Raw genomic sequence first — 11,409 nt, forward strand, 5'->3', positions numbered from 1 at the left:
AAGAGGCTGTCAGATCCCCTGGAACTGGAGTTACGGACAGTTGTTAGCTGCCATGTGGGTGCTGGGATTTGAACCCAGGTCTTCTGCAAGAACAGCCAGTGTTCTTAATCACTGAGGCATCTTTCCAGCCCCAAGTGAAAGTATTTTAAAGTGCTGCCCACATGTTAATCACTACTTTCCTTTTAATAGGATAGTCATGAATATTCTTTATTCTTTGAAGTATCTCTCTACTGGATACTCAGAGCAGAAGTCTCCACTGTTGGCAGACTGCTCAAAAAGACCCCCGGTGTCAGAGTTATTGGGTAGGTTTGTTAAACTTGCAAATTCCCATACTCCAATCCAGACCACCTGCTCCAGGATTTGGGGGAGGTGACCTGCACTGCTGCCCCAGGTGCTACTGCTGAGCAGCACCAAACTGGGGCATGTAAAATGCAACTGTCCTCTTCCAGAATAGCAAATTGTTCTTCGGACTTAACGTCTTTGTAGCTAAGGTCTGTGGAGCCTTCAGGCTTCCCAATCATGAAATTGTCAAACACACGGAGAAGCTTTGAGGCAACGTTTCCAATCATTTGGAAACCTTTTTAAAGTCATGGTTGTTTGTGATTTTAATGTAAGGGACTCACTTAAAATGATGGAATAATTTGTATTTAGAACCTGGTACGTGTTGTGATTGTGGTGCGTCTCAAATATCCAAGGATACAACAGCAATCCAAAAGCTTAGACCAATATGTAGAGACACCAATAAGACACCTGTAACTAAAAACCCCAGGCAGGTCCCTCTCTGGGTTCAGGTGGGTCAAAGATTGGGATCCCAGTGAGAATTAGCTTATCCAGGCTAACCCTTAGCAGGGTCCTGCAGGTGGGACTTCTGTACACAAGTCTGTACACAGGAAATATTCCTCTAAGACTGGAAGGAGCTGAACTGAGGAAAGGGTTGAGACAAATGGAGACCCTCGAAGTAGTGAGGGAGATACTGAAAGAGAGATAGTTCGTATGGTGACTCACACCTGTAATCTCAGCACTTTAGAGGCTGAGGTAGGTGGATTATTGGGAATTCGAGGTCAGCCTGGACTATGGTGTGAGACTTTGTCCCAAAACAAACAAGGCAAAATAGAACTAAAGAGAGACAAGTTTGGCAAATGGGAACTGGGTCTACTTCAGTCCTTCAGAGACTGAGCTCTCAGAGGATAATGACAATCTTACTTTGCTCTGCAGTGGACCCCCAGGGGGGGTAGTGTGGGTAACTCCCAAGGAACAGAGTGTTAGTACCTGCACCACCAGTGGCATGGAGCATTTTCAAGTGATCCACTGTCATCTGTAAGACCTCAGCTTTCTCCAGCTTGGAAGAGCCCTGTGGGTACAGAAGACAGAGTCTGCTACAGCCTGTAGCTGATTTCTGTTGCTCACTGCCCTGCCTGTCCTACCTAGCACTCACTGCCTGGGTTTTCTCTCTTTACTCCCACTTTCCCATCAACTGGGCTGCTACTCTGTCCAAGCTCTCCAAATCTAAAAGATGCTCTCCACTTTGAATCTCAGTCCACCTGTAGGCTGCACTGTTGGGTTTCTGTCTTGAAATCCCTCTCCCTTGACTGCCATGAAATCCTTCTTCTGTGGTCTTTCACTTTGATTTTTGTGTGCCTGTCTCTTAAAATGTTCTCCCCTCACTCTGAAATGCTGTCCACAGAAAGTCTCATCTGTGGCTTCATCCATCATCACCAGACACTGTGGGATCCACCTGCCTCCTAGACCAGCTGTCCTGGGAATCTAGCTCTAACTTCAGCATGCCCAAGACACAGCACATCATCTGAGCCTCAACTCTTGCCCTTCCTCTATTCTTTCTTAGAAAAATATTTCCTAAGCCTCCAGAGCACCTTGGCTCCCACAGGAAACCTGAGGGTCGGACTCTCCAGGAGTCCCTTAAAGGTAGACATCAGGTCTAGTTCACAGCTAGTTCTGTGAAGGTTTAATGAGCATCTGTGGATTGACTGACTTGTTCTTACTGGCCTAAGCAAAGGCAGATGACCTGTGACCTGTACGTTGAGCAAAGGTTAAGAATCTTTGAGGCTGTCTCATTCAACCATCTGACTCTCCACTGTATGTTACCGCAACATGTTCAATGACACAACCTGAGCTGCCTGCTACCTTCAAAGAGCTCTGGAAGTGTCAGGAGACAAGTGACAGAGTCACATGCTCTATTTTTGCTCTAATATTTACTATTTATGTAGCAGAAGTTACATCACATCTCTGTGCTTCAGTTTTCTTAACTGTGCAATGCGTAAAATAATCCCTGACCCCTAGAATCACTTTTACGATTTAAATGGACACATGTTGGGCATAGAGTCATCACACTTGTGACACCTCAGTAAGTCTAAATTCCCATTCCCCATGGTCAGTGACATATATATATATATGTATATATTTTTGTATGTAGTATATGTGCACTTGTGCATGTGGGGGTGTGTGCCCATGCGTGTACATGTTGAAGCCAGAAGAGAACGTAGACTGTCTTCTATTGTTCTCTTATTTTTTAAATTTCTTTTAGATTTATCTTTATTATTTATGTGTATGTTTGTGTGTTTGTGTGGATGTATGTGCATATGTGTGTGCAGGTGCCCACAGAGGCCAGAATAGGACACTGGATCTCCTGGAGTCAGAGTTGGAGGCAGTTGTGAGCTTCCCTACAGGGGTACTTGGGAACCAAACTCAGGGACAGCTATTTGTAAGTGATCACAGCCCCTTAGGCAATCTGGTATCTGTCAACAAGAGATGCCATGAGAAACACACCCTGCCTGTCACCCACTTGCTGTTCCTTCTGGCATAATCTGCAATGTCACACACCTGTTTCTCAAAGGCAGTGGGGACCAAGCGTCGTAATTCAGAAAGGCTGCTGTTGATTCGGTCTCTGCGCCGTTTCTCTATGATCTAAAAAAAAAAAAAAAAGTTCCCTGTAGACATTTCATCACAGTTTCCAATGTGCCCTGATGGACACTGACTCACATTTTCCCTCATGATATTTTTTTTGACAGTATCTATTCTCCATTTATGGAGGAGGAATCTGAGGGCCCAGAGAATGAAAATGGTTTGTTTATAGTCACACAGTAAATGTGTAGAGCTGGAAGTAGAACTTGGCCTCTTGTGGTTTGTAGGAGATAGTCACCACAGGTAAAACAGGGCACTACCTGTCAGAATGGGGACACCCAGTTTCAGCACTGGAGTAGACCTAGGGTTCCTTCTGGGCCAGACTTAGCTCCCTAGTTGCTGGATTATGAGATTGTCTGAAGAATTTTAGGTCCTTTTCTCTCCAGTTGCAGCAGCCTTTGTTCACCCCCTCACAATTCTGGTAGCAGAATCCTGACAGCAGGATAGACGTTATGACCCATTATTTTTCAGAGATAGAACATGAGTTGGGGAAAACACGGCTTGCCTAAGAGCTGCTGGTGAGTGAGTGACTGGCTGATTCCTGCCAGATGCCCGGCCTCTGGGAAAGGGGGGGTGGGGTAAGACAGAGAACAGCAAACACTTCTGTACACCTCCCTCTCAGGGCACTGAGAGGAAAAGTTCTGAGTTCAAAGAGGAGACAGACAGGGTAGAAAGGGGTTTGTAACAGAAGCAATAATGCCCTGTTGTGTGTCTGGTGCTGCTCAGAGAACTTATGGGAATGCACTCAATCTTCAGAACAGCATGTATAAGGCCCTGGGCTCAATTCCCAGCACGGCATAAATACTCCAGGTATGGCATGCCTGTGATCTTAGCACTTCGGGAAGTGGAGACACAAGTGGAAACAGAAGAGTCAGGAGTTCGAGGTCATCTTCCAGTATTCAGTGCGTTTGAGGCAGCCTGGGTTACATTCAAAAACAACAAAACAAAACCAGTAACAACAAACCAGCTTTCTGAGGTGAGTGCTTCTCCTCACTCTGAGGAATACAGAAGGCACTGGGAGCATGCTCATCAGGATAGTAACAGAGCTTGGGTTTGAACCAGGCCAGTTGGCTAGGGTGATGGACAAGGCCCCCTGGGATTCAGTGCAAACCCTGATCGGGTCCCTCAAAGGCTGCAGTGCACTCACCCCTCTGCGCTTCTTCCTGGCTTGCATCTGTGAAGGGCTGGGGGTGGTCAGTGGCCTGGCCATCTGGCTGCAGAGAGAGAGGAAGGCTGGTTTCTCAGAGCTTAGGGATCAACTCCCTGGCCTAAGTTGACCTGGGAGGCCGGCTGGCAGCAGGCCGGAATAGGGTGGGGGTAAGGACTTGGGGCTGTTACAGTCTCCCAGGCCCAAAGGGCTGCATTAGTTGGGGGGAGGTCCCTTTCTGCCCGGGGGCCCATTTCTTCCAGGCCGAGCCCTCGGTGCTCTCCGGGCTTCCTGGCTTGTCCCCGACGCGCTCGCCTGGCCCCCGCCCCTCTGGGTGGCCGTCGGGAACCGCGATCCGAGATGCTCCTGCTTGGGTCTTGCAACCCGATCCCGGGGGTGGGCGGGCAGAGGGCGCGGGCCAGCGGCGGCCGGGTCGGGCCGGACGGGTTGAGTTTCAGAGAGAGCCGCTGGGAAGGAGCGTGGAAAGCGCAGATGCCGCCGCTTCCCACGGGCCGGAGCGCCGCCGCCCGCCCTCCGCCCTCCGCCCGCCCGGCCTGCAGCTGCCGCCTCCTCCCACGCGGCGCGGCCAGGGACAAGGGGGGAGGCAGCATCTGGGCCACAGGCCCCCCTCGCACGCTCAGGGACACTGCTCTGGCCTCCCAGGAGGCGCGGGTCTCTCACATCTTGGCTCTCCCTCCACCCGGGTCTTTCCACTGCAGCCATGGCTGGATGGTGAATGTTTGCTCCAACCCCAGAAGTTCCCATTATAAAGACTTAGGCCCAGGGGTTGCTTGCCCAGACTTTGACCAGAATAATCTCCACCCCAACTGCTTGCCCTCTGGATGGCTTTTTGCTCCAGCTGCACTCACTGGATAGCACCGAGGTACCTACCCTTGGTTTGGTCAGCACCTGAGACTCCCTATTCAGGCTCTGGCTGGTGCCCTCAGCTGCCCTTAATCCTACTCACCTCTGCAACTTTGGTGCCAAAATGTCATACATCTCAACCGGAGATCAGGAACTAGCCTCCCCCCATACCTGTTCCTTATCTACCTAGGTTCCCCATCTCAACGAAGGCCACCCCAGCTTCTAGTTCTGCAAGGCTGAACCTGGCACTGTCTTTGATCCCTCCTCTGTCCTCATCCCACCTTGTCAAAACTTACCTATTGCAGGTCTAGATAGTCTGCTATCCGTCTTCCTGATCTCCAAAGCCTTCTCAGGACCACACCTCTATCATCTCTCTTCTGCAGGCTTACAAGAGCCTTCCCTTGGGTCCCTCTGCACCCTCTTCTACTTCTACATTTAAATGCAAGATTGATCTTGCCACTCTTAAAACTCCTCAATGGCTTTTAAGATCCAAGACCCACCATCTTTCATTTGGTCCAGTTGAGCCCTGTCACCTCATTGATCCACTTGTCTTTGTTCTGCATGCACGTTCCAGTCTGTGAATGCACTAACTCCTTCCTACATTTGCACAGGGTGTTCAATAGTCTAGAAGTCTCTGGTCCACCCCATCTCTCTACCCCAAGTCTAGCAACTTCAACCATCCTTCAGTTTATAACCTCATATTTATATAATATATATATATATATATATAGTTATCGGCCTGCTAGATCTCCCCTGCTGTGTACTTTCCCATTGTCTTTTGACAGCTATGCAGTTATTTGAGTAATGTCTATTTCTCTTAACAGGTCCATGAGGCGTGAGGCAAGTCATTTCGCTCACTCTTGTAGCTTAAGTCCTCAGCAAGTACTTGAAACTGTGGCAGAGCTTGTGGCAGAGCTCCTTATCTTTAGCATCATGGAGAACACAGATGTGAGCATCATAAAATCGACAGCATCTTTGTGGAACAGGGGCATATGATCACCAGAAGTCAGCCCATGTGACTATCCTAGAGGTATCGGAGGTTGGATCCTTTTCATCAGCACCTCAGAGAGAAGGCTTCAGAAGGGACCAGAGAGCCTTTGCCTCAAGCGTGTTCCAACCACATGTGGAAAAGGGTATTTCTCATTCTCACATCTGGACAAACAGAGCTGGTGAAAGACCTATGAAAGCTCCTGGGAGGCAGGGTCCTGTGAGGCAGGTCCTGAGATCTTAGGGCAGCTTGTTTACAAAGCTTCCCTGGTTCACTGGGGATAAGCTCTGAGAGCCAAGGTACATAAGAAATACAGCCTTTGTTCCCCTCTCAGGATAAAGCCTCTCTCGGGGTATTGGATTAGCTTTGTGCACGTCACTGCCTCTCAGCCTGATCCCTCCTCAGGGACCATCTCTCAGAAGCTGACGCAGCACCCATTTCAGTGCTAGGCAGCTCCACTCTCTCTTTTCCCAGTCTCCCAGTCAGTTCCTCCCTGTTGCATGATCTGCTCCTTCCCCTAGATTTCCCAGGCAAATCTTACTTTACAGTTTGCTTGGCACTACTGCAAATATCTTTCTCCTTTGGGTCTTACGAAAGTCCATTTCCCAGATGAGGATGCTGAGCCTCAGAGAGCCAAAGCAGCTCGTCCAGCCCACACAGCTGCTAAGGAGTAGAGCCAGCATGGGAATCTACATCTTCTGGCTCCTAATTCAGCTTTGTTTTCCCTCTTAAGTCTGACTTCCTGTCTGTCTGAATAGTCCTCCAGTCCCCTTATCCTTAAGGCTCCCTGCCAGAGCTCACCACAATCTGGGATCTGGCCCTGACAGTGGGAGGAGGTCCGGGAGCATCTCCCCAGAGAGTCTGAAAAAGAAGACAGATTTTCATGACCCCAGAGAGGAGATGATGACCACCAAGATCTCCATGTGCCTCTGCAGGATGGCGGTAGCTTTCTCAATGGTCTGCCTGTCAGTCCTGAGCACCCTTGGCCCAGGCTCCACCTGGGAACTCCCCCTTATGAGACCTCAAGTAGATGACTCTACTCATTTACTATCAAGCAAAGGTAGCATTCCAATGCTCCAAATGATGGAATGTCAGAAAGCCCTGAGCCCATCTGTGAAATGAGAACACTCAGAGAGGGAAAGTGACCTTTGGCTGGCCACAGATCGAATCAGGAAAATCCAGAACCTGTGTTAACATCTGCCAGCTTCTAGTTTGGTGCTCTTGCCAATGTATCCCAAATATTCCTCATCCCATCATGCATCTCTCAAAGCCAGTACTTTCTGTTCTAGACAGCACTTCACATCCATTTGTCTCATTTATTGCACAATAGACCATAGGAAAAATGATCTTTGACAGACGCAAAGAGTTGAGGATCAGTCTTCAGATTTCTAGTTTTTCCATTAAACCGTGCTGCCTCATGCACATAGCACCCTCCCCACAATGTGACAGCAGCATTTATTGGAAGTTCCCTTTGCGAAAGCAAAAAGCTATGTGCTATTTGAACGTATAACCTCATCCAAGCTTCACCCTGGGAAGATATTTGCACATTCATTTTGTAAGAGAGAAAACTGAAGTTCAGAAAGGAATAAAGTCACTAACACAAGGAAATGGTGGGGAGACTCATGCTCAGGTCTGTCTGACTTCAAAGGCCACCATGTGCCTTAAATCATAAAGGAACAGCTTAGAGACCCTGACTTGGAATCAGGCATGTGGGAAGTGCTCATGAAATGTTGCAGAGGGGTATGGGAGAGGCTGTATTCTCTGTGAACCCAGCATGTGTCAGGGGGCCAGGTTCAGCCAGAAGCTCTGTGGGTGATTCCCACAAATAGAGTAGGATGCTACCGCTGAACAGATGCCCCTGATGACAACAGGACACACCCTGCCCTTTGCACTCACATCTCTGAGTGTGAGGGCTTAGTGCCCTGCTTCTGACCCCCACAGGCTGGCTGCCCCAGGCCTATGGCCCTTGTTACTGTTTCTCTGACTTTCTTTGTACATGAAGCTCTTCATCCCTGAGAGTTCCCTGAGGGCAGAGACTGAGTAGGATACATCTGGGTTCTGATGCCCAGCCCAGGGTCTAGACCACAGCAGGCGTTGTTCAGCAGTCCCTGAATCGAAGCATTTATGTCTGCTGGGGGGAGGGCCCTTTGGAAAGTGCTACAAAGAGGCGTCTATAAGTCAGTCTGCCAGATGTCCAGCTGCTTTCCCTCCTTGGAGGGGTCTGTTCTAGGAACAGTCTCTAACAATGGGCTCTGGCTAAAATGACTAAAGGATATAGAGGAAAAACCCAATGTGCTGACCCTTTATGTCTTGGCCCAGGGTTACTACTATTAGGAAGCCCTTACCACTATCCTTGGCTGGGAGTGGCTTCTCCCCACTTAGGTGCCCTCAGAGCCCACACTCTGATTCTTCTATCATAATCACAATCTTCGTGTCACCTGGCAGTCATTGCCCAGGCTGCATACTCATAGAAGACAGAAGCTAGCTCTGATCCAAGGATCTCTCTGCCTTCGATTTTGTGCTCTGGTCCTTAAAGACCCAATGACTGAATTTGAGAGTCCCTGTTCTCCATCACCACATAGTGCCAGGTCCTTCCTTGCTAGCAGGGGGAGGCTCTGACAACTATTTCTCTAAATAGTTATTATTTTCTATTTTATGAATATATTGCATACATGTGTGTAAGTGTAACCGTGTCCTGCAATGTCCGAGGAGGTCAGAAGAAGGCATTGGGGTCCCTGGAACTGGAGTTAGGGACAGTTGTTAGCTGCCATATGGGTGCTGGGAATTGAACCCGGGTCCTCTACAAGAGCAATTAATGCCTCTTTTTTTTTGGTCTTTTTGAGACAAGGTCTTCTTGTAGCCTCAGCTGACCTAGAACTTGCTATGTAGACCAGGCTGGCCTTGAACTCACAGAGATCCACCTACCTCTGCCTCCTTAGTGCTGGGATTAAAGGTATGTGCCACTATGTTGGCAAGTAGTCAGTGCTCTTAACTGCTGAGCCATCTCTCTAGCCCTTCTGCTAAGTAATTTTAAAGGGTTTACATAGGAAACTGTATTATACATCCCTATATCTAACCTGCAAGATTTAAGCAAGATTTGTTATAGACACTTTTTTTTTTGTCTTTTTGAGACAGGGTCTCCCTGTAGCCCCAGATGGCCTGGAACTCGCTATGTAGACCAGGCTGGTCTTGAAATCACAGAGATCCGCCTGCCTCTGCCTCCCAAGTGCTGGGACTAAAGGCGTGTGCCACCCACCTGGCTCTGTTATAGACAATTTTATAAATTACAAATAATTGGTAGCTAGTGAAAATTTACCAGAATCTCTTGCCTCTCTTCCTCTTTCTTATCTCTTTCCCTCCCCCCTCTCCCTCCTTTTCTCCCTCCTCCCTTCTCTTTCTTTCTTTTTTTAAAAATTAAAAAAATTATTTATTATTTTTATTTTATGTGTATGCATGTATTGCCCTGCATGTAGGTAAGTGCACCCGTGTCGTGCAATGCCTGTGAGGACAGAAAAGACTGTCTGATCCCCTGGAACTGGAGTTACATCCCCTGGAACTGGGGTTAAGAACAGTTGTTAGCTGCCATGTGGCTGTTGGGATTCAAACCCAGGTCTTCTGCAAGAACAGTCAGTGTTCTTATCTGCTGAGCTATCTCTCTAGCCTATTACTTCTTTTTAACTATGCATGGAAGCAGGGCATGGTGCCTCCCTCCCTCCCTCCCTTCCTTCCTTTCTTGCTGGACATTAAACCTCAGACCCTGTGGATGTTTGACAAGCAATCTACCGCTGAACGACATCCCCAGCTGCGATCTCTGATGGAGGCAAAATCTTCTAGTCCCAGAAAACCAAATGGCATCAGAATTATGAAATGCCTTCAAAAACATTGCCAAGAATTGCGCTGAAGCATGGCTCAGAGGTAGAGCACTTGCCTAGGGTTCAATCCCCAGAAGTGAACCCCTTCTTTTGGGGGAGAGGTGGTAGCAGGGTCTTGCTATGTAGCTCTGATTGGCCCTGAGCTGGATGAAGATCACCTCGTTTCTGCCTCCTCAGTCCTGGTCCTCCTTCTTTTCTAGAGACTGGGGTTTAGAAAACCCCAGAGAGAGGAAGTAACTTTCCTTTCCTCTCTCATCTTTTATTTTACTGAGGAAACAGTCTTAAGCTCAAGACTACATGGTAGGAGGGCACTTGTCTAGTGTGCATATGGCTCTGGATTCATTCTCTAGCACTGAATAAAGGAAGAGGAGGAAGAGGAGAAGGAGGACAAGGAAAAAGAGGAGAGGAGGAGGAGGAAGAGATGAGAGGATGGAGGGAAGGATGAACGAAAGAAGAGAAAGAGGGAGGGAGAGTAAGAGGGGAGGGGAAGGGGGAAGGGAAGGAAGGCAGGTACATGTTGAGTTGGCACATGTGGGCCTGAGGACTGTTTTCAGGGTATGAGCCTTGCACTAATTAAGGACGTACTATGCATTTAGAACTAGTGTTATGTCCTTAGCATACACCTTCCATTTGATGTTTTACTAATACTATGAAGCTGGTTCTATTATTATTTATACCCATTTTCCTTTGTTTTGTTGTTGTTTTGTTTTTAGTGTTTTTGAGATAGGGTTTCCCTGTAGTTCCAGCTGTCTTGGAACTCGCTATGTAGACCAGGCTGACTTCAAACTCACAGAGAGCCGCCTGTCTCTACCTCCCAAGTGGTGGGATTAAAGGCATGGGCCACCACAGCTGGCATTTTTCAGATGAGAAAACTGAAGTTTAGAGAGTTCACAGAGTTGGCAGGTAGTAGGACTATCACGTTCAGTTTGTTCCACAGGTTAGAAGCAGGCCTAATTATTTACCAAGAGCTGAACAGCATTGGCAAGAGGGAAGAAGGGGCATTGAGATTGGAGTCTAGGCACTCGCAAACCGGCTATTATTTTCCTCAGTACCCAAACCGGAATTCCAACGTTCAATTTTCTCAAACAGGGAGATATTTCCACCCGCCAGCCTGAAAGCCTTTTGTGGACTATGTGAAAACTACTCCCGAAGTAGGGTAAAACTGGGCAGGTTTAACTATCTTCATAGTAAGGAGTGCGATACCAAAAGTCTATGAGGAATTCCTAGGGGCATCAGGAAAATTCTCCAGGGATTTTTTCTGAGGGCAGCCAACTGGCATCCTATCCCGGAGCTGAACCCTCCCTCCATCCCAGCATCCTGAACCCTCACTGGGTACCCAGGAATCCGAAGTCCTGGTGCCATGGACACGCTGGACGGATGGAGATGCTGCACACGCCCCCCGCACGGGTGCCGGCGCCCTCGGGCTGCCGGGCACACCTGCGTCTCTAGGGCCGGGGCTTTCGCTCGCCCCCGACGTCTTCAGCCCCAGCCTGGCCTTACCTCAGCTCACCCTCGCGGCCCACGTCGATGGGTCCGTCCGACTCGCCGTCGGAGCCGCTGGGCGCTCTGGGCCGCTTCATGGCGAGCTCTGGCTGCAGTCTCAGCCCAGGGCTGCAGAG

General features: G+C 48.8%; 1 protein-coding gene across 3 annotated transcripts in view; it reads right to left on the reverse strand.

The window, feature by feature from the left end:
* Heyl (hes related family bHLH transcription factor with YRPW motif like) overlaps positions 1-11,409 on the reverse strand; it is a 16,925-nt gene extending 5,516 nt beyond the window's left edge. For 2 of the 3 annotated variants that reach the window (XM_008836205.3, XM_017798940.2), the window contains exons 1-4: positions 11,291-11,409; positions 4,067-4,133; positions 2,839-2,922; positions 1,270-1,351 (exon numbers count right to left, since the gene is read on the reverse strand). In XM_008836205.3, coding sequence (XP_008834427.1) covers positions 1,270-1,351; positions 2,839-2,922; positions 4,067-4,133; positions 11,291-11,370 — 313 coding nt within the window. In that variant the 5' untranslated portion in view covers positions 11,371-11,409. Of the gene's footprint in view, positions 1-1,269; positions 1,352-2,838; positions 2,923-4,066; positions 4,134-4,747; positions 5,001-11,290 lie in introns of those variants that run through there. The other variant, XM_029564949.1, reaches the window with a different exon arrangement.

Source organism: Nannospalax galili, unplaced genomic scaffold (genome assembly GCF_000622305.1).
Source record: "Nannospalax galili isolate Female #2095 unplaced genomic scaffold, S.galili_v1.0 scaffold5238, whole genome shotgun sequence".
Taxonomy (NCBI): domain Eukaryota; kingdom Metazoa; phylum Chordata; class Mammalia; order Rodentia; family Spalacidae; genus Nannospalax; species Nannospalax galili.